A 24,289-nucleotide genomic window follows, 5' to 3' on the forward strand; every position below is an offset into this window, starting at 1 on the left:
GTTCCCATGGAGGTGGCTGAGCAATTCTGCCAAATACCAAAATGTGGCTTTGCTGACCTCTGGCATTTAACTCCTGCTTAGAAGACCCCCCAGCCTGAGGAGGAGGAGGAGGAGGAGGAGGAGGAAGGAGGAGGAGGAGGAGGAGGAGAATTAAAGAGTTTTCAGGGAGGTCCAAACTGGGCTTAAGGAAGGGGAGATGTTTACCTCTATCTGTGCAGGCTGGGGCCGATGGGCTATGTGCCTCCGTCCGCTTCCCTTCTCCCAGCCCTTTGCCACTTGCCTCCTGGGTGGTTCTTTGCAGCTGTGGGAGGCCGTCAATGTGACAGGTGGAGAGTCAGAGGGTGCCTTTTATAGACCCTGCTGGAAACCCTTGTTGCCCCCCGGGCTATTTATACCCACCGGTGTTGTTGTGCACAAGGACATCTGGAGTAACTTTCAAGACAAGGGAAAGAAGACCAGAAGAGCAGTGCAGCTAAGACCCCCCCCCCCCCATTCCCTGCTCCAAACGGTTGCACAACAGATCTGGACAGAGATCGGGGACGATGGGAGTTTAATCTATGTGGGTTTTCCGTTTGTTTCCCCAGCTGAAGGACTCATTATGGTGGTTGGATAGACTCCTCCAACATCTGGCGCAAATGCCATTAGGAAAGCATCCCCATTTCCAGAACATTTCATTGGGAGGGGGGAGGTCCTTGATGCTTTTTCTCCTTGGAGGAGAAAGAAGGAGGAGAACTGTAGGGTCCTTGATGCTCTTTGGTGGTTTCCTTGCAGATGTTTCATGACCCAACTGGGTAACATCTTCAATGCGGATGAGTGTGGGTGTTGCCCCCTGCTTATCTATTGCAGTTTGTCCTGACAATGTCGATCAGGGTGAGGTTTTCTCCTTTATGGTTCCTTGAGTAGAATATTGTTTTCTGCTTGATTGTTTGTCTGGAGTTAATCCCTGCTTATCTGGATGTGGGCTGCTGAAGAGGATCTGTTCTGGTCTTTTTATTTCCTTCTTAACGTCATCTTTTTGCAATGGCTCGTAAATGTGCTTTATCTCTGTGTGACGCGTGATTTGTCTGAACAAGAAGCCTCCAGGAATTTGCTAGCATTTTTGGATTTGGCTCCATCTAATGTACTAATTGTTTCCAAGCGGAATCCATCACCGTCTTTCTCCCTCAAACTGCATGTGCCTCCATTTCCCCACATTCACAGGTGTCCGTGTGTGCAAAGATGTCAATGAGAATCTTGGTTTGTAATCCTGTCCCCCCAATACAGAATTAGTCTAGCTAGTCGTCACTTATAAAGCCCTTCATGGTATTGGACCTGGGTACTTGAGAGACCACCTGCTGCCAATCACCTCCAATAGACCGATTAGATCCCACAGATTAGGCCTCCTCCGAATTCCATCCGCCGGCCAGTGCCGACTGGCGACTACCCGGAGGAGAGCCTTCTCTGTGGCTGCTCCGGCCCTCTGGAATGAACTCCCCGTGGAGATTCGAACCCTCACCACCCTCCAGGCCTTCCGCAAAGCCATTAAAACCTGGCTGTTCCGACAGGCCTGGGGCTAAAGAGCTTCTGCCCCCCTTCTTGAATGGTATGGTTGTTGTGTGCTTTTAAATTGTGTATTGTTCTGTTCGTCTTTTTATCCCCCTGTCTGTACCCCCTTCCCTGACTGAATTGTGAGCCGCCCTGAGTCCCCTTCGGGGAAAAGGGCGGCATATAAATGTAATAAATCCAATCCAATCCAATCCAATTGCAGAATAACAGTGCTGGAAGGGACCTTGGAGGTCTTCTAGTCCAACTCCCTGCTCAAGCCGAAAACCCTCTGCCATTTCAAATAGCCGTCCAGTCTCTTCTTCTTAAAAGCCTCCAGTGATGAAGCACCCACAACCTCTGGTGGCAAGAGCCAAGGTGGCGCAGTGGGTAGAGTGCAGTACTGGAGGCCACTTCAGCTGACTGCTAGATCAGCAGTTCAGCGGTTCAAATCTCACCGGCTCAAGGTTGACTCAGCCTTCCATCCTTCCGAGGTGGGTAAAATGAGGACCCGGATTGTTGGGGGCGATATGCTGACTCTGTAAACCGCTTAGAGAGGGCTGAAAGCCCTAGGAAGCCGTATATAAGTCTAAAATAAAAGGCGTTCCACTGGCTAATTGTCCTCCCTGTCAGGAAATTCCTGCTTAATTCCAGATTGCTTCTCTCCTTGCTTAATTCTCATCCGTTGCTTCTTTGATCTGCCTTCAGGGGCTTTGGGGGGTAGGTTCACCCCCTCTGACAGCCCCTCAAGTACTGGAAGATGCTATCATGTCACCCCCTTGTCTTTCTTTTCATTCAACTAGGCCAGTGGTGGGATTCAAATAATTTAACAACCGGTTCTCTGCCCTAATGACCATCTGGGTAGGTGGGGCTCGGTGGTCATGTGACTGGGTGGACGTGACCAACTCAACATCACTCAGGTTGATGGGCGCGTTGCTTGAGCTGTTGCAATGTAATAAGGGTTAACCGGAAAGGCAGTTTCTGTAAGCAGGTAAATAAAGATTAGGCTAGAAACAACACCAGGATATTTCCTTCCTGCCTTCCTTACAGGATTAGCCCTGTAAAATGGAAAAAAACCAAAAGGAGATTTCTTCCAACAATTGGTTCTCCCAACTGCTTAGAAAGTTACCAACCGGTTCTCCCGAATAGGTGCGAACCGGCTGAATCCCACCACTGAACTAGACATACCCCAAATTCCTGCAACCGTTCTTCATCTATTTAAGCCTCCAGTCCCCTCGTGATCCTTGTTGCTCTTCTCTGCCCTCCCTTTAATCCAGAGTCTCAACAACTTTTTTTTTTAATATTGTGGTGACTGGATACGTAACGTGTAAAGAGCAAACTTTATTGCACAGCACAAAAGAATAAAAGAGGCACCGAAAACAGGTGAATATTTGGTATGTATTTCTTTGTTTATTATTTTCAAGGCAACTCTAAGTGGCTTACAGCTTATAGCAAGATCAGTGAGATGAGCAAGGCTCAGCGGAGAGCAGTTATTTTATTTAGTTAGTTAGTTTTTTATTTATTTATTTGCTGGAGATCCTCCCAAGCTGTCCTTCCTCCTCCGTTCAGAAGCAAGAAAAAACAGAATAAACTGCGAGAACGCAACTTCTCCTCCTCCTCCTCCTCCTTCTAAGTCAGTGTTTCTCAACCTTGGCGACTTTAAGTCCTGTGGACTTCAACTCCCAGAATCCCCCAGCCAGCGCAGCTGCGCTGGCTGGGGGATTCTGGGAGTTGAAGTCCACAGGACTTAAAGTCGCCAAGGTTGAGAAACACTGTTCTAAGTGCATTTGCAAGAATAGCACAACTACAGCAGGACTTTCCTACGGAGGCGTCCCGGTGCAGTCGAAGAGGGCACCCATCCCTTTTGGGGGGGGGGGGCAGGAAAACCTCTGGGAAGGAGTCTGGATTGTCCCCCCCCCCAAGGAAGGCTACTTCGCAAAGCACGTGGCTTCTGTGGTGGTCCGGGAGGCCGTCGTTTTTCAAGACTTGGCGGCTCAGGATTCTGCTGGCTGAGCTACCTGGTCTTCGGTCTCCTCCTGAGCCTCGTAGTCAGGAATGACCGGCTCGGCCTCCTCCTCCTCCTCGGCCCCCAACATGTCCACCACCTCCTCCTCTGCCTCGCCCCCCACTTCTTCCTCCACCCCGGCCCCCGTTTCGGCCTCCTCTGCCTGGCCCCCCGCCTGGCCCTCCTTCTCCTCCCGGAGCAACGGCAGCGCCCCCTCCATGACGAGGGGAATGTCCTGGTGCACCACCACCTCCACGGGGGAGCCCTGGCCGTCGCCCCCCATGTCGGGCTCGTAGTTCTGGAAGCTGTTGCGCACCTTCATGATGTACTTGCGCAGCACGCTGGCCCCGTCCAGGGGGTTGGAGGCCACCCCACCGGTGGCCACCGACTGCCGGAGGTGCTTCATCTCCGCGTGGAGACGCACCACCGACTTGTTCAACTCGGTCAGGCGGTTCCCCAGATCTGAAAGGGAGAGAAGGAGGGAGGTGGTGGGCACTGGAGAAGGCCCAGGCTTCGTCTCCCATCCCAGATGCAGCCCCCCCACCCAGCTAATCCCCCCCCAAACAAGAGGTCACCTATGGACACCCAACACCCCCCCCGCCCCAGAGAGTGGTGCCTCGGCCAAGAACCGTCCCTCCATTTGAGTCCCGGAGGAAGGGACGTTTCTCCCAGAGGAAAGGGAGAAAGACAGGCAGTCCTTGACTTACGACATATGCTTTATGTTGTAAATTGTTTGTCCTTCCCCCACCCCTTTTGAACTGTGAGCCGCCCTGAGTCCCCCCAGGGAAAAGGGCGGCATACAAATAAAGTGAACTGAACTGAACTGAACTGAACGACCACAATTGGGACCAAAATGTCTGCAGCTAAACAAGGCCGTTGTTAAGTGAATCACTCCAGTTGTTAAGTTAGTCACACAGTTGGTAAGTGAATCTGACTCTCCTTTGCTTATCAGAAGGTCGCAAAAGGGGGCCACGTGACCACCACCACCACCCCAGGGCACTGCGGCCGTCATAAGTGTGAGTCAGTTGGCAAGTGAATTTTGATCACGTGACCAGGGGAATTCTGCAGCAGTGTGAAAAGCGGTCATAAGTCACTTTCTCCGGTGCTGTTGTAACTTCAAACGGTCACTAAACGAACCGTCGGAAGTCAGGGACTAGCGTGGTCCCTTGGGGCAGCCGTTCTTGGAGCAGGTGGGAGGGGAGTGGGGGGGAGAGGACGGCCCAATGGAGAAAGCGAGGATGGGGGCTGTCGGCTGGGCAGGTGGGGGTGGCCGTGGGGTCCTCCCCTTCCCCTCCCCATCTGGAAAAGGATGGGCTCCCCACCCTCCACCCCCCCTTGGAGGAGCAGCCTTACTCCTTACTTCTCTGGAGGCTCCCAAGGGAAGACCAGGCGGCCTTTTCTCTGAGAAGCAAGCAGGCCTCCAGCCTTGGGCGAAATCAGGGGACCCCGAACCCCCCAAAGCAGCAGCCAGGTGCAGCCACAGCCCATCCGGACCTCCCCCCACCTCACCTTTCCTCCGGCTCTCCTCCAGCTCCCTCCTGGCCGTGTCGATGTAGCGCTGCACCAGAGCCTTCAGCACCTGGCGCCGATAAGACAGGCGGGTTTCCGTCCGGCCGCCCCCCTCTTCCACCGAGGGGTTGCTCTGGGAAGCACAAGGGCATCGCAAGCTCATTTGATGGGCACCCCGGAAGCAGGCTGGAAACCCAGCCAGGAGCTCTGGGTTCTATACAGTTCCTGCATAACCATTCCCCCGGAATCTTCCCTCCTTTCTAAACTTTATTATTATCTCATTTATTCAGATTTACACAAAACATACACACTAGTTTGTGGGGTTCTTGGTGGTCTCTGAGCTTGGTTGCATTCGTTTGTTTGCTCTCTGTTTATATATAAATAGCCTGCTTGCAGAGAGAAAGTCCCCCACCTTCTAGCACTGATGCTGTTCCCTAGTTGGGTCATGAAACGTCTGCAAGAAAGCACAGCTCAGAGAGCACCAAGGACCATACAGACCTCCCTCTCCTCCTCTCTTCTAGCACTGATGATGTTAGAAGACCACCAGAGAGCATCGAAGGCCCCTCAATCTTCTCCCTCCTCCTCCTCCTCCTCCTCCTCCTCCTCCTCCTCCTCCTCCTCCTCCTCCTCCTCCTCCTCCTCCTCCTCTCCACAACCCCTTCTCCCTTCTAGCACGGACGATGTTCCCTAGTTGGGTCCTGAAACGTCTGCCAGGAAAATCACCACACTCAGCCAGGACCTCACAGTTCAATCCTGAGCTGTAAATATTCTCTGTCAGGTAATGAGGAATTAATAGCTGCCAACTGGTGTAAGGTTGTAAGCTGCAAGCTGATGCAATGAGGATGAATCAGCAATATAGGTAGAGCCAGTTTAAGACTCTGATCCACACAAGTCATTTGCCATGTAGGTGGCCATTAGAAGGCGTTTTATCTCGTCGTGTATCTCCTTTCTCTCCTTGTGTCCATAGCTGAGTGGTAAGAGATTTACCTACCAGGTGTATGTCTGCATATATTTGTATATAAACCACTATTAATTCTCTAAAGCAGTGTTTCTCAACCGTGGCAACTTGGAAGATGTCCGGACTTCAACTCCCAGAATTCCCCAGCCAGCGAATGCTGGCTGGGGAATTCTGGGAGTTGAAGTCCGGGCATCTTCAAGTTGCCACGGTTGAGAAACACTGCTCTAAAGGCTGTGTGCTGTGTTGTGCTCCTGGGTTCATCTCATACCAATAGGCACACTGCTGCCAAAGCAATGCCAATTCTCTTTTATGGGTAACTCAGAGTGTAAAGATTAAGTGGGAGCCTGTGCTCAGAGCCCAGGAGGCGGCCAATGGGCCTTCGGAAAACCTTAGAGGGGAACTTACAATGGTGTTGATCGGGGGATATTTCTGGCTCTTCTTTCCTTTGTGGCAGCAAATGAAGCGAAAGGAGCCTCTGGGAAGGGAGGAATCGGGAGAGAGAAGAGTTGGCACGGAGGCCTCTGAGCCAGACCAAGAAGGAGAGTTTCTTGCACCCAAAGGAACCCCAGGACGGTGGGTTACAGGTTGCATCATCGCTGCTCCTTTCCATGATGCCAATGGGAGGGGGGAACACTCTTAACCTCAAAGCCCCCCCCTCCGGAGGTTCTGCTACAGTGAGCCAAGTGGGCTTCCCAAAGACCCCCTCCCTAGGGCTCCCTGCCTTACGCCTGGCTGTGCTAGAATCAAGCCGGTAAGCTGATCCCTGTGGCTGGCCGTGACCCGTGAAAAGCGCGGAGGACAAAATCGCGCTCGACGAAAGCGCGCATGTGACATCATCACAGCGCGACGAAAAAAATTAAAAATTGAAATAAAATTAAAGCAAGCCGATTCACATAAAGGTAAGGGTTAGGTTTAGGTTTAGGGTTAGGTTAAGGGTTAGGGTTAGGTTTAGAGCGTTAGCGTTAGGTTTAGCGTTAGGTTAAGGGTTAGCGTTAGGTTTAGCGTTACGTTAACGGTTAGGTTTAGGGTTAGATTTAGGGTTAGGTTAAGGGTTAGGTTTAGGGTTAGGTTTGGGGGGGTTAGGGTAAGGTTTTAGCTTTATTTTTACATTTTTCGATCACAGCGCGATGTTTTCGTCGTGCTGTGATGACATCAAATGCGCGCTTTCGTCGAGTGCGATTTTGTCCTCCGCGATTTTGTGGTGGAACCGTGGCTGGCGGCTCATGGCCTCTCTGCCCCCCCCGGGGAGACGTGGGGCTGGGAACCGCTTCAGAGGAGCGGGCCGACCTCTTCCGCGCGCCCCCCCCATACCGGATGGCGTAGAAGATGGACTTGGGCGTCGGGATGATGTTGAAGGGAACCGGCAACGTTAAACCTTCCCTGAAGAAGGACAGGTAGAGCTTGGAGCGTGCAAATTTCCACTCTACGTCGGCGTCGTTCTGTGGAAAGGAGGGAGGTGGGATGCCCGTAAATAAATGAGACACGGGGGAGGAGAACCTCTCAGTTTGTAGCAGAATAATGGGAGGGGCCTTGGAGGTCTTCTAGTCCAACCCCTTGCTCAAGCAGGAGACCCTAGACCATTAACGGAGAACCTATGGCATGGCGTGCCAGAGGTGGCACACAGAGCTCTCTCAGTGGGCACGCCTGCCATCGCCAGAGGTGCTTCTGTTTTCCGGCATGCCGGAGCACCGGAAAACAGCCTGAAAACCGCCCTAAAATACCAGGTCTTTTCAGGCTGTTTTGGGGGGCTGTTTTCCAGGCCATTTTTTGGTCATTTTCATGCATTTTTTTCAGGCTGTTTTCGGCTGTTTCGGGGGCCAAAAATGGCCTGAAAACAGCCTGAAAATGGTCCAAAAAACAGCCAAAATGGCCCAAAATCTGGCATTTGCATGCTGGTCTCCGGGTTTCCGGTTTGGGCACTTGGTGCTGAAAAGGTTCACCATCACTGGGCCATTCAGAACAAGGGAATCACAGAGCTGGCAGGGACCTTGGAGGTCTTGTATTCCACCCCCTGCTCAAGCAGGAAACCTTATATAGCACAGTGTTTCTCAACCTTGGCGACTTTAAGTCCTGTGGACTTCAACTCCCAGAATCCCCCAGCCAGCTGTGCTGGCTGGGGGATTCTGGGAGTTGAAGTCCACAGGACTTAAAGTCCCCAAGGTTGAGAAACACTGTTATAGCATATCATTGAACAAATAGTCGTTCAACCTCTTCTTAAAACCTCCCGTGTTGGAGCCCCCACAGCTTCCGGAGGGAAGCCCCTCCACCCTTTTAAATTTACTTTCCAGCCTCCAGCCGGAGCGAACTCTCCGCGTTTAATGTTAGAGCTGAATTCTCAGCCAACATGGCCGTTGCTCAGCCTTCAGAGAGGCATTTAGGTCCAGAGGTCCATCTCCCTGGGCTCCCCTGGATAAAGTCCAGGCTCCCACCCCACCCCCGAGGAAGACTCGCCTCGATCTTCTGGAAAGAGTTGGTGATCATGGCAATGAGCATGTTGAGAAGGACGACCACCATGACGATGGTGAAGATCCCGTAGAGCACCTGGCCCACCATCTCAGCCACGAAGAACTCGGGCATGTCCACCACGTTGTGTTCCTCCATCCCCATCATCGTCCAGAAGAGGAACTGGAAGGTCTTGTTGAAGCTACACGAGAGAAGAGTCATCTTGGAGGTCCATGGTTCCATCTCCCCGCAAACCCAGGTGAGTAACCAGCAGGGCTGCCCCCAGGACCGAGCCGAGGAGACTTTCCCCCCCGAAGACCTTGATTCTCCTAACGCAGCCAAGGACGGATCTAGGAAAGGGCCTTCTGAGCACGGGCAGAGGGGATCTCCAACATGCCAGGTGGCTGGCTGAAGGGCCCTGGGTGGGCCCGGAGACCACGGTTCAAATCCCACCGAATGAGCTTTGGGGAGGGGTCCTCGGCCGGCCCCTTCCTCTTCGGGCTTCTCTTAACAATTCCTAGGAGGGGAACCAGAGAGGGGAAAGAACACCAGACCCCCTTCCTGGTGGGCTTGCGGAAGAAGGAAGGCAGGTCAAAATGTCACCCCCAAAAACCCGTCCTATAGCCTTGGGTGGGTTTCAGAGGGTCTGATTTTACTGGAGGAGGAATTTGGGTTGGAAGCTTCAAAGGGTTTCTGAATTTCATGGAGATGGTAGAGGTAAAAATAGAGGTAGATAAAGGTGGAGGTAATTAGAGGTAAAGGTACAGGTGAATGGATGAAAAGATGATAAGATGATAGATAGATGATAGAAGATGATAGATAGATGATAGATAGATAGATAGATAGATAGATAGATAGATAGATAGATAGATATGATAGATGATAGATAGATAGATAGATAGATATAGATAGAATAGATAGATAGATATAGATAGAATAGATAGATAGATAGATAGAATAGATAGAATAGATAGATAGATAGATAGATAGATAGATAGATAGATAGATAGATAGATAGATAGATAGATAGATAGATAGATAGATAGATAGATATAGAGAGAGATGATAGATAGAGGTAGGTAGGTAGGTAGGTTTAAGGTTTATTAGCATTTGTATGCTGCCCACTCCCTAGAGACTCTGGGCGGCTTACAGATAAAAAGGAGAACATATAAAAATTAAAGGAAAACAAACATTAAAATTACACAACATGCATACAGCTTAGAGTGGGGCTGGATAAAATCAACAGCCCCAGGCCTGCCGGAACAGCCAGGTCTTAGTCGCTTTACAGAAGGCCGGAAGAGTAGTGAGGGTCCGGATCCCTACGGGGAGATTGTTCCATAGGGCCGGAGCAGCTACAGAGAAGGCCCTCCCCCGGGGGGCCGCCAACCAACATTGACCAGCCGATGGAACCCGGACGAGGCCTAATCTGTGTGATCTTATTGGTCTCTGGGAGGTAAATGGAGATAGATAGATGGAGGTATGCTTAAGTGATAGATATGGGGAGATAGAGAGATAAAGATGAATAAAAATGGGGAATCTGATGGAAGATGGACCTGCCCCATTCATTCATTCATTCATTCATTCATTCATTCATTCATTCCCCTGAACTCCTTCCTCCTTCAAGAACCCTCAAAGCCTCCCTCCTGGTCTACTTGGGCTCAGCATGCTGGCTGAGTCCTAGTGTTCCCACCCAGTCCTGGCCTCCCCTCCCCAGACCCACCAGGGTCCTTACCTTCCCAGACGCTCCGATGACGGATAATGGACATAGATGTTGTTCATGCCACAGAGGAAAGCGGTCAGGATGATCATCATGATGAACATGAATCTGAGGAGAACCCAAGAGGAGATCAGGCCCAAAGGAGGCGCCCTCCTCCTCCTCCTTCCCCAAACACAGGCAGGGTCTGTGGGACCATTCCTCTGGAAACGCCTCACCCCCTTGCCCTAGCATCCCTCCTAAGAGGCCTTCTCCGGGTTGGGGAAGCATCTCAAGAGCTTTCTAGGTCCTCCTCAGACTACAGCAGGGGCCCCGAGTCGGAGGAAGGTCCCCCGGTTCCCGTACCGAATCATGTCGTCAATCATCTTCCCAATGGAAATCTGGAGCGTCCCCAGGGTCTCGTGGGCCGGGAGGATGTAGGCCAGGCGCGTGAAGCTCAGCATGCTGGTGACAGCAAAGAGCACCTCGGCCATGAACTGGGGGTCTTCAGTGTGCCAATCCGGCCGCTCTGTGGAAGAAGGAAGGTCAGACATCGGGATCTATTGGCTCAGTTTGGCCTCAGGCCACGGGCTCCGGTCTGAAGCCCTGAACTCCTCTTCATGCAGCCCTCCGATCCCTCCAACCCAGGAAGGGACCGGAACTCCCTCGAGTGGCCCCAGTGAGGCCCCGCTTGCAATCCTGCACCCGATTCTGGTCACCCCAACACAGAAAAGATGCGGAGCCTCTAGAACAGTGTTTCCCAAACTTTTGACATATGTGTACCCCTTCTATAATATTCGTAACGTTGAGTACCCCTCCTAAAAAACGCTGAGTACCCCTCATAACTACATAAAAAATGTAGTTAATGATTTTCACGCTTTCATCCAGAACTTTCTGTAGATCGGCGGGCATCTTACGGGTTGCCAAAGCCTCTCTGTGTATGCAACAATGTGTGGATATGACATTTGGAGCAACATTTTGAATTCTTGCAACGAGTCCTTTATTAATTCCGACCGTACTTTTTGCTCCCTCTGTGCTTATTCCAACACATCTATTCCAATCAGTTTTGTTCTCTTGCATAAATGTATTCATAACATTAAAGATATCTTCTCCTGTTGTGATATTCCCACGTGATCCCCACCAAACTCCGGTGCAAAGCGTGTACCCCCACCAAACTCTTCCCGTACCCCTGGGGGTACGCGTACCACACTTTGGGAAACACTGCACTAGAACCATGATGGCCAAGCTGTGGCACGCGTGGCAGAGGTGGCAGGCAGAGCCCTCTCTGTGGGCACGTGCGCCATCGCCAGCTGCTCTTCTGCTTTTGGGCATGCTGGCCAGCTGGTCTTCGTGGGCCCAGAGACCCCGAAAATGGTCAAAACCCAGGTCGTTTTTCAGGCCGTTTTTTTTTTGCCTGAAAATAACCTGAAAACGGCCCCAAAAGCACCCCCAAAGCAGGCTGGCCAGCTGTCCTTTGGGTTCCCAGTGCACAGACACGCATGTGCCTTCTGGTCTGGACCTTCGGTGCTGAAAAGGTTTTCCATCCCTGCTCTAGAAAGAGGGCCGAGAAGAGCAGCCAGGAGGATGGGGGGACTGGAGGCTAAAACAGGAACTGGGCCTGGCTACCTGGATCAGAAGAAGGACTGGGGGGGGGGTTATGATCACTCTTCCAATATCTGAGGGGCTGCCCCAGAGAAGAGGGGACCGACCGATTCTCCAAAGCGCCAGAAAGGAAGACAAGAAGCAAAACTGGTCAAGGAGAGAAGCCACCTAGAACTGAGGAGAAACTCCCTTGACAGGGAGGACAATTAACCGGTGGAACCGTTTGCCACCAGAAGTGGTGAGTGGCTCCATCCCTGGAGGCTTTGAAGAAGAGGCTGGTCAGCCCTTTGTCCAGAATGGCCGAGGGTCTCCTGCTTGAGGAGGAGGGGGCTGGATTAGAAACCCACAAGCCCCTTCCAGCCCTATTACTCTATGCTCTAAAAAATGGAGCTGCTCAGGTATGAAGGTCAGTCGGAAGACCCCTCCCCGGAAAGATGGGCAGCCCTTCCAGGACCTCTTTGTGAGGCCCACTGGAGACACCTTTCCCACCCTTGAGACTCTCCCCTCCAAGCTGCCCATTGAGCCCTATTGCTCTGAGGCACAAGGGAAGCCCTTGGGGTGGGGGGTGGGAGAGGGAAGACCTCTTTTGAGAGCTGGGCTTGGCCACAGGACTTCCTGCTTTCGTCGTAAGAATCCCCCCCGTCCACTCGGCTTCTTCTGCAGCTCAGCAAGACAAGAACTTCAGTCTCCACCTTTGGTTTTGAGGGGTTTCTCACCTGAGCTCCCTCTGAGCCTCAGGGACAGCCAACCTTGACCACTTGAAGACTTCAGCTATGCTGGCTGAGGAATTCTGGGAGTTGAAGTCCATATGTCTCCCAGTGGCCAAGGTTGGACATCCATCCAACGGCGGACTCGCCATTCCACCCAACCACAAGGACCCAACCACAATGACCCAACCACAAGGACCCAACCACATTGACTCACTAGCTTGGGTGTAATAGTAGCACTCCGGAGTGGAAGGCTGGATGTCCAGGCAGAAAACCTGCCCTTTGAGGTAGACCAGCAGCCTGAGCACAAAGGAAGCCAAGTACATGCTGAGGATGACGATGTCCAGGAAGTTCCACCAGTCCAGCAGGTAGCTGCGCAGCCCCTCGATCCAGACCTCCTTGCACTCAAACCAGAAGAAGCCTGAAGGAGGAGAGCGGTTGTGATGAGGATGGGAAGCCTCCGAAACACTTTGGGCTCAAGAGCAACAAGGCAACTGGACTGCAGGAGGTCCTGCCGGGCCTTCTCCACCAGCCCAACCCAAAGCTTCTTCCCTGCATCTTCAGCCAGGTTGGCTCTGGAAGGACGGGCTGGCTTCCACCAGTCCAAAATCTCCCACCTTCCAATTCCAGCTTCCCACAAAGCCCTACAACCCTCCAAAAGGCCCTCACTCCCCCCTTCCCCCACCCCATTGAGTTCTCTTCTGGTCCGGTCCTCTCCTCAATGCAAACGGTCCTCTCTTGTGGCCAGGAGGAGGCTGTTAAACAGGCCAAGCCATTTATCTCCCAAGAGAGCATCCAGAACAACCCTCCACATTGGCAGCTGAGGAAACCCATCAGATTCTTCCTCCCTCCTCCTCTTCTCCTCCTCCTCCTTATCTTCTCCCTCTCCTCCTTTTCCTCCTCCTCTTCTCCTCCTCCTCCTCCTTATCTTCTTCCTCTCCTCCTTTTCCTCCTCCTCCTCCTCTCCTCCTCCTCCTCCTCATCTTCTTCCTCTCCCTCTCCTCCTTTTCCTCCTCCGCCTTTTCCTTCTCCTTCTCCTCCTCCCCCCCCCAATTGGTTGATGGTGACCCCAACAATGAGAGTAAAGGATGTGATGGGCAGACAGAAGGTGATGAGGAAGTGATGCCAGGCCAGGCTGTCCGGCCACACGTGACCTTCCCCTTCTCCCCTTCTCCTAAGGGGAATCGAGAAGGTGCCCAGGAGAACCTCAACTTCCAGGAAGGGGCCTGACAGGTGCAGGAGGAGCAGGCGCCTCTCCCCTCCCTCACCCTGGGATGGGGAAGGTGCTCAGCCCCATACCTGTCACCCAGATCATGTGGAGGGACGTCTCCCACATGCTCTGGTTGCGCCCCTGGAAGGTGTCCTGGTGGTGCTCCAGGATCAGGGACTCCACCAGCAGGAAGACCAAGAACCAGACGTAGGAGGCCGAATGCAGCAGGAATTTGATCACCGGGATTTTCAGCATTTTGCCGAGCTGCAAATCAGGGAAGGAAGCAACCAGAAGGCGGCGGTCAAAAGCATCACGGAGGCTCCTCCTGGTCCCTCAAACTCCTCGCTCCTCAGCTGGAGCGTCACAGAGGCTCGTGGAGGCGTCGCTGGATGGTAAGGTGCATGCGCGTGCTGCACTTGTGTGCGCGCGTGCTGCACGCATTCATGCCAGGCCCTGTACGGTTACAACGGGATCCGGACCCCACCACTGCTTCCATTCTTAAAATGAGGACCCAGGTTGCTGGGGGCAATATGCTGACTTTGTTAACAGCTTAGAGAGGGCTGGAAAGTAGCATATAGCAATAGCAATAGCAGTTAGACTTATATACGGCTTCATAGGGCTTCCAGCCCTCTCTAAGCGGTTTACAGAGTCAGCATATCGCCCCCCACAGTCTGGGTCCTCATTTCACCCACCTCGGAAGGATGGAAGGCTGAGTCAACCTTGAGTCGGTGAGATTAGAACAGCCGAACTGCAGATAACAGTCAGCTGAAGTGGCCTGCAGTGCTGCACCCTAACCACTGCGCCACCTCAGCTCATATAAGTCTTAAGTGGTATTGCTAGTGTTGGAATTTATTGTGGAATATATTTTTATGCAACAACTACAGTTGTGTTCAGCCAGTAGATGGAAGTGTTTACAGATATAGATATATAGATATAAATATAGATATAGATATAGATATAGATAAAGATAGAGATAGAGATAGAGAGATAGAGAGATAGAGAGATAGAGATAGAGATAGAGATAGAGAGATAGAGAGATAGAGAGATAGAGAGATAGATAGATAGATAGAGAGAGAGAGAGAGAGAGAGAGAGATAGATAGAGATAGAGATAGAGAGATATATAGAGATAGAGATAGAGAGATAGAGAGATAGAGAGATAGAGAGATAGATATAGATATATAGATATATAGATATATAGAGATAGAGATAGAGAGATAGATATAGATATAGATATAGATATAGATATAGATATAGATATAGATATAGATATAGATATAGATATAGATATAGATATAGATATAGATATAGATAGATAGATAGAGATAGAGATAGAGATAGAGAGATAGATATAGATATAGATATAGATATAGATAGATAGATAGAGATAGAGATAGAGAGATAGATAGATATAGAGATAGATAGATAGATATAGATGATATAGATATAGATATAGATACAGATAGATAAAGAGAATGTCTAACAGCTAGTGCTCTCTCAGCCCTCTGCAGAAGATGGATCACTGCAGTCTCTCAAAGTCTGCACCATTCAAGGCAGCCCCCAGTTCAGCTCCAAAGCTCCTTTTTCAAGAGCAACTGGACTTTCTGGGTTTCTGTGAAGAAGTTTTGCTTCTCATCCAAGAAGCTTCTTCAGCTCTTAGGTGAGAAACGGAATGTCTTCAAAGAAAAAACAAAGTCCTGCTACCTCTTGAGAAAGCCCCTTTGGGACAACCATCACCTGGATGACGGAGAATCTCCCTAGGCACCAGCTCAGCCTTCTCCACCTGAGGCCCAAGATACGCCAGGACTCCGAATCCCAGCATTTCTGGGCAAAATGGCCACTGGATAGGAATTCTGCGATTTGCAGTCCCGCCACCCGCAGGGCAGGTGCCAGGGAGAACATCACCCACTGGGTGTCTCGCATTCAAGCTGTTCAGAGAAGCTGCAGGTGCGATCCACACACACACACACCATCCCCAGGCTTGCTTGGCCACGGTTGCTCAGCCCGAAAGTCCAGGGACCCACCTTGGATTTGGGGGCGAAGAAATAGGTCAGGGACAGGAACGGCATCCCCAGGAAGATGGAGAAGGAGACGAAGACCTTCCAGAGGCTTTTGCTGCCCCGCCAGCTGGGCAGGCTCCCACACCAGATGGACGACAGGACTTGCTGGCAGACGGGATGAGCCACGAACTGAGCCGGGACGGGAAGGAAGGAAGGAAGGAAGGAAGGAAGGAAGGAAGGAGAGAGTCAGCTCCAGCAGCACCTGGTTCCCAGCTGGGTGCACCCCACGGATCCCAAAAGCAAACACAGAATAACAGAGTTGGAAGGGACCTTGGAGATCTTCTAGTCCAACCCCCTGCTTGAGCAGGAGACCCAAGAGGAGGGTTCAAAGCAGATGAGACCTTTTCCTGGGTAATATGGCCGGATCCCTTCCATCCATCCTGACCCCACTGCAAGGCACCACAACACACCCTGAGCTCGGTTGGTTTCTTTGCAGACGTTTCATGATCCAATTGGGCAACATCATCAGGGTTGCAGGTATAATGTAATACAATACATCGCCCTGAAGCTGTTCCCTAGGCAGGCAATGAGAAGTCTGCAAGGAAACCGTCCAGCTCAGAGAGCTTCACGGACCCCACAGTCCTCCTCTTCCTCCTTTCCTTCCTTCCCTCCCCCCTCCCTCCGTCCCTCCTTCCAGCACTGATGATGTTCCCTACTTGGGTCATGAAACATCTACAAGACCCCACAGTCGTCCTTCTCCTCCTCCTCCTCCTCCTCCTCCTCCTCCTCCTCCCTGCTCCCAAATCCCACTCCATTCTAGCCCTGAAGAAGTTGTGGGGTGTGATCCTTGTGACGTAAGAGCAGCAAATGATTATGAACCTGGGACACCCCCCCTCCCTCTCAAATATTTCTAATTTACTGAATAGCCTCCCAATCTATAACTTTCAAACAGCTGGGAAGAGGAAATGAAATGAAATATTGTAAGAAGACATTCCCCCCGTGGAGTTTTGCTGCCTAAACTGGCCCCCGTCGTTGGATTCCCCAGTATTTTTTCAAATTCCTTCCTGTTTGAAAAAGAAAAGGGAAGCATAATATAAAAGAGAAACGGGAAGGAAGGCGGGGGTCTCCCTCCCTTGGGCCCCTCACCCGTTTCTGGTTGTAGTTGACGGCCAGTCGGAGCCTGGCCAAGTTGGGGATGCCCTCCTCGAAGGCCTGGTCGTCCATCCCGTCGTCCTCCTCGTCCATCTCGTCTTCCCCCAGCTCGTTCAGGACGGCCGTCACCTCGCTCTGGTTGCGGCACATGCCCAGGAGCTCAAAGGCAAACTCCTGGCACAGGTCCTCCAGCGCCAGGTAATCTGGCTGGGTCAGAGGAGAGGGAGGAAGCCCATGAGCCAGAGCTGCCCCCACCCCACGACGCCCCACGGCTCCCCTGCCTTACGTCATCACAACCCCCCTCCCTTCTAGCACTGATGATGTTCCCCAGATGGGTCATGAAACGTCTGTAAGAAAAGCACCACGTTCAGAGACCACCAAGGACCACACAGGTCTCCTCCTCCTCCTCCTCCTCCCCCCTCCCCCTCTCCACAACCCCCCCCCCTTCTGTCACTGATGATGCCTATGGAGATTCTTCCATGTCTTGGTTCTCCCAAAGGTGCTTCAACAAGAGGCAACTTTCTTTGAAAACTTTTCACTTCTCTCTTTTTTTTTGCCCATTTTTTTTTATTTTTTCTCATAACTGTTATTAATAATATGTATTTATAACAATTTTCCCCCCTACTGTTGACAATATACTTGAAGATTGCTTTTTTAACATCCCACAGATCCATCTTATCATACAACGGTCCTACTTCTTCTTCCCTCCCTCCTTCTTTCCTTCCCTCCCTCCTTCCCCTTCCCTCCTTCCCCTTCCCTCCTTCTCTCCTTCCTTCCTTCCCTCCTTTCTTTTTTCCTTCTCTCCTTCCTTCCCTTCTTCCTTCTCTCCTTCCTTCCCTCCTTCCTTCCCTCCTTGCTTCCCTCCCTCCTTCCTACCCCCCTTTCTTCTCTTTCTTCTCTCCTTCCTTCCTTCCTCCTCTCCTTTCCCTTCTCTCCTTCCCTTTCCTCCCCTTTACCCTTCCCCTCTTCTTCCCATTCCTCCCCTCTTTCCTACTCTTACATTCCCTCCCATTCTTCCTCTGCCTTTCCCTTTCTCCTATTCCTCTCCTTTCTCCTCTCCTTCCTATCTTTCCTTCTACTCCTCCCTCCATCCACTCTATCCGTTGTTGTGTTTACATATTCTCCTCTTCAGGGGATGTCCAGAAGCTTCCTGGGTGAGAAGCAAAACATCTTCAGAGCAAAGCCAGGAAGCCCAGTTGCCTCTTCAGAAGGCACCTTTGGCATAGCACTGATGATGTTCCCTACTTGGGTCGTCAAGCTCGGAAAACGCCAGGGAGCCTACGGTTCTCTGCTCTTCGTTAGAGTTAGAGAAGGGTCAACGGAATTCAAGGGGACGGACTTCGTTTGCTTGTGGCTGATACCTCATTTAACGCCTCCCCCGGTTCTGCCACTCCTTCCCCTACGAGGACTAATGGCTTGGCAACGTCCCACACTCCCCATGGCGGCCCTCCCAACAAAGGCCTGCAGCCATCTTTCCTTTTGGGCCTCAGGCCTGCCACACTTTCTATTCTTCTACTATGCCTTTTCTATGGTGGGAAAATGGGAGGTGGGGATTGTACAGAGTTAGATGCTATGTAGCCATAACAACATTCTTTCTAGAAAACGAAGGTCATCATCCTTTGTCTTTGCACCTCTGCACCTGACCGGAACTGGATGGGTGGAAGCTGCCAGCGTGGTAGTGGGAGACTGGACCATGGGATGGACTGGTGGGTGTGGGGGGGCAAGATCTTGAACTTTTAACTGGGTGGGGAAAACCGGGAAGCTTTCAGATTCAGGTTTTCCCAGATTGTGCCAACATGGCTCATAAAGTGGGACGTTTTGCCTCGGACTCTGATTCACTTTTGGATGCTATTTGGAACCCCGACAGAGAGAGAGACCTTGAACTCCGGTTCCTTCTTGGAGAGCCACTTGAGCTCCCGGCTGCGTTTGAAGGCGGTCAGCATGGGGTCCTCGCTGGCGATGGAGAGGTAGGCCCGGCTGGCGATGCCCTTGTAGGTGTTGATGCGGGAGAGCGAGAACTTGAGCAGGTCAAACTTCCGCCCGTTGGAGCAATCCAGGCAGGCACAGGAGACCTTGTGCGGCGGGGAAATGGTGTGGCCCTTCTTCATCAGCATGTCCACGATCTCGTAGAGGTCCTTCTCGCAAGCCAAGGTGAGCGGGGTCACCCCGGGGGCGAAACGGGAGTTGTCGATGGAGTTGTCGAAGAAGGCCATGGAGAAGGACTTGATGTCCATCTTCATGCCTTTCTCTTGGTCCAGCCGGTCCAGGAGCTGCTTGACCACGCTGGGCTGGTTGGTGTCCACGGCCACCAGGAGGGCCTCGTGGACCTGCCGGAAGTCGAACTTCACGAAGCGCAAGAGGGTCTTGGTGATCTCCACCCCCCCTGTGCGGATGGCCAAGTTGAGCGCCTCGCGCCAGGCCCGGTCCTCGCTTTCGTCCAGCTGCCGCAAGATCCCGTCGCTGACGTGCAGCATCTGCTGGATCTTAACCAGCTGCCCATCTTGGATGGCAGCCAGGAGACCCTCGGGAAACTTCAGCTTCTTGTTGACTATTTCCTTCCAGTTGGACGGCTGAAAGAAAGGAGGGAAGGACGCTCAGTGCACCCGCATAAAAAGATTTGATTTGATTTGATTTATTGCGTTTCTATGCCGCCCTATTCCCAGAGGGACTCTGGGGTGGATTCATCCATTTGGGTGGATTCATGCTGCCTCTCTCATGAGAGATCCCACTGTCATGGATCTCCAGTGGATCCCAGGAACTGTGGGGAGACAGTGATTAGAGTGCAGGATTGCAAACTCTGCCCACAGTCAGGAGTTCGATCCTGGGGAGCCTCAAGATTGACTCAGCCTTCCATCCTTCCCAGGTTGGCCAAATGGGGACCCAGATTGTTGAGGACAACAATCTCTGTAAGAGGGCTGGAAAGCAGGGGGAAGCGGCATATAAATCTACATGCTCTTGCTATTGGGAAGGAAGGGAGGGAAGGAGGGAGGGAGGGAGGGAGGGAGGGAAGGAAGGAAGGAAGGAAGGAAGGAAGGAAGGAAGGAAGGAAGGAAGGAAGGAAGGAAAAATGAGGACCCAGATTGTTGTGGGCAATCTGTAACTGCTCTGTAAACTGCTTAGAGAGGGCTGGAAAGCACCGTGAAGCAGCATATAAGTCTAAGGGCGATGGCTATCTCTCCCAGGATTTGTCTATTTTATGTTTTAACTGGTTCTGTCTTAATACTTTTTTACAATGATGTTAAATGTCTTATAATCTTGGACTGGGAGCCGCCCAGAGTTGGCATTAAAGGTGGGAGGCTACATAAATGTTTCAAATAAATAAATATAAATAATATACATGGAAATATACATGGAAATATAAATGCAAATATAAATATAAATGCAAATATCAATGCAAATATCAATGCAAATACAAATATAAATGCAAGTATAAATGCAAATATAAATCCAGGTAGTCCTCAATGTACGATGAGAATTGAGTCCAACATTTCTGTTGCTAAGCAAGTCAGTTGTTAAGTGAGTTTTGTCCCATTTTGCAACCTTTCTTGGCACCGTTGTAAAGCAAATCACTGCAATTGTTGGGTTAGTAATAAGGATGCCAAGGGACTCTGGCTTCCCCATTGACGTGGCCGGTCAGAAGGTGGCAAAAGGGGATCACATGACCCCCAGACATTGCCACCATCATAAATATGAGTCAGCTGCCAAGTGCCTGAATGTTGATCCCGTGTCCCTGGGAAGGCTGCAATGGTCAAAATAAGAAAACTGCTCTTAACTTCCCTTTTTTAGGTGCCATTGGGCATTCAAAGGAACCTGCGTGACTCAAGGACCGTTTCCATGCCCTCTGACCCTCCCGGGGAGACTCTGCCTCAAAAGCTCCAGTAAAAATCCTGGGGACGGGAGCTAGGGAGACCCCCTCGGACACTTCAACCTCCGGGGGGGGGGGAGCTGGTGGGCTTGGTGCCAGTCCCCCCCTCTCTCTCCCGGGGCTGGCGTTGAGAGGAAGGGAGGAAAGTCGGACCTCCACTGTCCGGAGCTGTAAATGAGGAAGAAGCTGGAGGGGACTCCCCCCCCCCAAACGTAAAGGCTCTGCACTTTCTGCACGCTTACTCTCCTCTCCCCCCCCCAATTCCCCCCCCTAGCCCTTTGCAGGCATCTCCGGGGGCTCATGGGGGAGGGGGATCGGTTATTGGGGGAGAAAATTGGGGGGGGGGAAGTTGAACAACCACTCCGGACCCCTCGCATCTCTCCTGCTTTCGGGGAGGGGGCTTCCCTTTTGGGAAAGACCCCGGGGTGGAGTGTGCGTGGACGCCCCACCGCCCTTGGCAAGAGAGGCGCTCTGAAGAAGCGCGTCCCACAGCTCGGGTGTAAAAAGAGGGGGGGGGGGGACCGGTGTTGGGGAGGAGAAGACTCCGGGTGGGGGGACCACGGGGAGGGGGCCACGCGCTGCAAGGAGGGCAGGTGGGGTGGGGGCGAGGCAGCCAGGAGGACGTCGTGGCCCCTTCGCCCCGGCTTGGCGTGCGTGGGGGTCTTCCAGCCGAGGATGCAGAGGGGGCTCAGCCCTCCCGCCCCGGGACGCCCCTCCAGGAGACGGCCGCCCCCCCCCCCCAGCACTCACCGAGATGCCCTCGTACTCCGTGGCCATGGCGCCCTCCCCGCGGAGGCTGGCCGGGGGGCTCCGGGCCCCTCCCGCCAAGCGCCCCTTCCCCGCCGCTCAGCGGAGCCTCCTCGCCATCAGCACCGCCGCTGTCCGCTCCCCGCTCTCGGCCTGAGCTGCCCCGACGGCCGCCGGGCTTGTTTTTCCTGCGCCGGGAGGAGCCCCGCAGCCCACCTGCCAACCCTCGGGGGACCGGTTGCCACACGGAGGCCCCGGGCGGAGGCATCTCCGGGGAGGGAGGGAGGCACAGGTGGCCGTTGGTGGCAGCCTGGCCCTTCCACGCCCAGCCGCCAGGAGGGCATCGCAGCGCCGGGTCTTTGTGCCAACTGCCCCCAGAGGCAGCGTTTCTTTGGGGGGGGGGAGGTCCCAAAAGTTTTGCTTTAGGAATAAAAGGAGCTCCTGGTGCCAGGGGAGTTTGCAGGCAAGGCCGGGGGGTCAGGATGAGTCTTCCTCCTCTTCGGGAATCGCTTTCAGGAAAAGCTGAAATGTCTTCTTAGCTCTTCCCTTTTTGAAAGCTCTTTCCTGCTCTCCGAACTTGGTGGTTTTCTTGCAGACTTTTATTACACAAACTAGATAACGTCATCAGTGCTAGAAGGGACTGAGAGGAGGGGGAGGAAGACTGTGGGATCCTTGGTGCTCTCTGAGCTTGGTGGAGTTCTTGCAGACGTTTCATGACCCAACTATATAACGTCATCAGTGCTATAAGGAAGGAGGAGGAGGAGGAGGAGGAGGAGGAGGAGGAGGAGGAGGAGGAGGAGGAGGAGGACTGTGGGGTCCTTGGTGCTCTCTGAGCTTAATGGTTTTCTTGCAGATGTTTTATGACCCAACTAGGGAACATCATCAGTGCTAGAAGGCAGGGGGGTTGCGAAGTGGAGGAGGAGGAGGAGGAGGAAGAAGAGGAGGAGGAGGAGGAGGAGGAGGAGGAGGAGGACGACGACGACGACGACTGTGGGGGTCCTTGGTGCTCTCTGAGCTGGGTGGTTTTCTTGCAGATGTTTCATGACCCAACTAGGGAATATCATCAGTGCTAGAAGGGAGGGGGTTGCGAAGTGGTGCAGGGAGGAAGGTTTGCAAGAGAGGAGGAGGAGGAGGAGGAGGAGGAGGAGGAGGACTGTGGGGTCCTTGGTGCTCTCTGAGCTTAATGGTTTTCTTGCAGATGTTTTATGACCCAACTAGGGAACATCATCAGTGCTAGAAGGGAGGGGGTTGCGAAGTGGTGGAGGAGGAGGAAGAGGAGGAGGAGGAGGATTGTGGGGTCCTTGGTGCTCTCTGAGCTTGATTTTCTTGCAGATGTTTCATGTCCCAAACTAGGTAATATAATCAATGTTAGCATCCTCTCTAGCCCTGATAATGTTCCCTAGTTGGGTCATGAAACGTCTCCCAGAATACATGCCAGCTCAGAGATCCCCAAGGACTCCTCATTTCAGCCCTGGGCTACAAATCTATTATTCAAACGTGAAGTTCCATGAAAACGCAGCCATGCTGGTGGTGGGCATGACTTGCTGCCCAGAGGTTGGAGCCGAGCCCTGGGGGCCCTGAACATGTACAAAGGGCCAGAAGACCAGAAAGCTTTGGAGTGAACATTTCCAGCCTAGTCTAAATCTAGTCAAGAATTTTAAAGAGAGCCTGGACGGCCATTTCTCTGGAGTGGTATAGGATTTCCTGCTTGAGGAGGGGTTGGACTAGAGGACCTCCAAGGTCCCTTCCAACTCTTGTTATTCGGCTATTCCCCACATTCACAGCTGTGGCTTTTCACGGATGGAAAAAGGGGGCTCTCATTCTGGAAGGGTTTTGTCCGCCGCCTCCTTTTAAAAAGCATTTTTTAAATTATTTTCATGACAAATAGGACAGTATCAGCTGGGTGACTTTGGGCCCCTCCCTCCTTGTCAGCCCAGCCTACCTCACAGGGTTGTTGTTGTGGGGAAAACAGGAGGTGGACGGTGTGTTTCACTACCTTCAGTGCTTTTTGTAAAAATAATGAAAATGGGAGGTTTGTGTGTGTGTGTGTTTCTGTACATCTGTGTTTCTCAACCTTGGCAACTTGAAGATGTCCGGACTTCAACTCCCAGAATTCCCCAGGCTGGGGAATTCTGGGAGTTGAAGTCCGGACATCTTCAAGTTGCCAAGGTTGAGAAACACTGCTGTACATGTATACAGTATATATACGTAACTTTCATATATATATCCACATACCGTCCATCCATACACAACCCCAGGCTACTCAAAGCCTTTGCAAGTGGAAACTCACTCTTGGAAGTAAAACTCCTTCCCCCCCTCCCTTTTGGCAAAGCTCCATTTAGATTTGTGATCAATGCAACATGATTACAGCCGCCACTTGGGTTTCTTCCTGGATAGGAACCAGAATATTATTTAAATCGGAGACTGGCTTTCTGGATCCTTAATTGCTTGATCAAGGCTGCACCTGATTTGATCAAACCTTTGGCCCTTTGCCCAACAAACTTCCTCTTTGTTTACCCACCCTCTTCCCGGAGGAAACCTTGAACGCTTTCAGGAATTGATGTGACTTTTGAGTGGGGTTCAGATTCCTCCACGCTTGGATGAAGGGAGAGAATGACCAGAGATCCAGTCGTGGAGTCTTCAGGGGCCCAAATAAAGGAACCGCAACATAAAACGGATGCATACAATGGAATAATCCTTGTAAAATTGCACCAAGGCTTCATTCTGATTGTTCAATCCAAAGTCTTTTTTCCATGAGTCTCTCCGGAGGGGCAGCCTTCAGAAAGACCAAGCCTTCTGCAAACTACTGAAGTGATGATATAAGACAGTGTTTCTCAACCTTGGCAACTTGAAGATGTCCGGACTTCAACTCCCAGAATT

At 52.0% G+C, this 24,289-nt stretch overlaps 1 protein-coding gene across 1 annotated transcript in view; it reads right to left on the minus strand.

Moving 5' to 3' along the window:
• Positions 1–3,515: 3,515 nt before the first annotated feature.
• The window catches only part of LOC116510208 (short transient receptor potential channel 2-like), a 35,868-nt gene continuing 15,094 nt past the window's right edge, over positions 3,516–24,289 (minus strand). Inside the window, exons 8-19 of the mRNA XM_032219678.1 lie at positions 18,675–19,367; positions 16,792–17,004; positions 15,670–15,834; positions 13,737–13,911; positions 12,655–12,858; positions 10,495–10,657; positions 10,168–10,260; positions 8,445–8,637; positions 7,305–7,432; positions 6,399–6,468; positions 5,036–5,168; positions 3,516–3,988 (exon numbers count right to left, since the gene is read on the minus strand). Of these exons, the coding sequence (XP_032075569.1) occupies positions 3,516–3,988; positions 5,036–5,168; positions 6,399–6,468; positions 7,305–7,432; positions 8,445–8,637; positions 10,168–10,260; positions 10,495–10,657; positions 12,655–12,858; positions 13,737–13,911; positions 15,670–15,834; positions 16,792–17,004; positions 18,675–19,367 (2,703 nt within the window). The remainder of the gene's footprint in view (positions 3,989–5,035; positions 5,169–6,398; positions 6,469–7,304; positions 7,433–8,444; positions 8,638–10,167; positions 10,261–10,494; positions 10,658–12,654; positions 12,859–13,736; positions 13,912–15,669; positions 15,835–16,791; positions 17,005–18,674; positions 19,368–24,289) is intronic.

This window comes from Thamnophis elegans, chromosome 6 (assembly GCF_009769535.1).
Source record: "Thamnophis elegans isolate rThaEle1 chromosome 6, rThaEle1.pri, whole genome shotgun sequence".
NCBI lineage: Eukaryota > Metazoa > Chordata > Lepidosauria > Squamata > Colubridae > Thamnophis > Thamnophis elegans.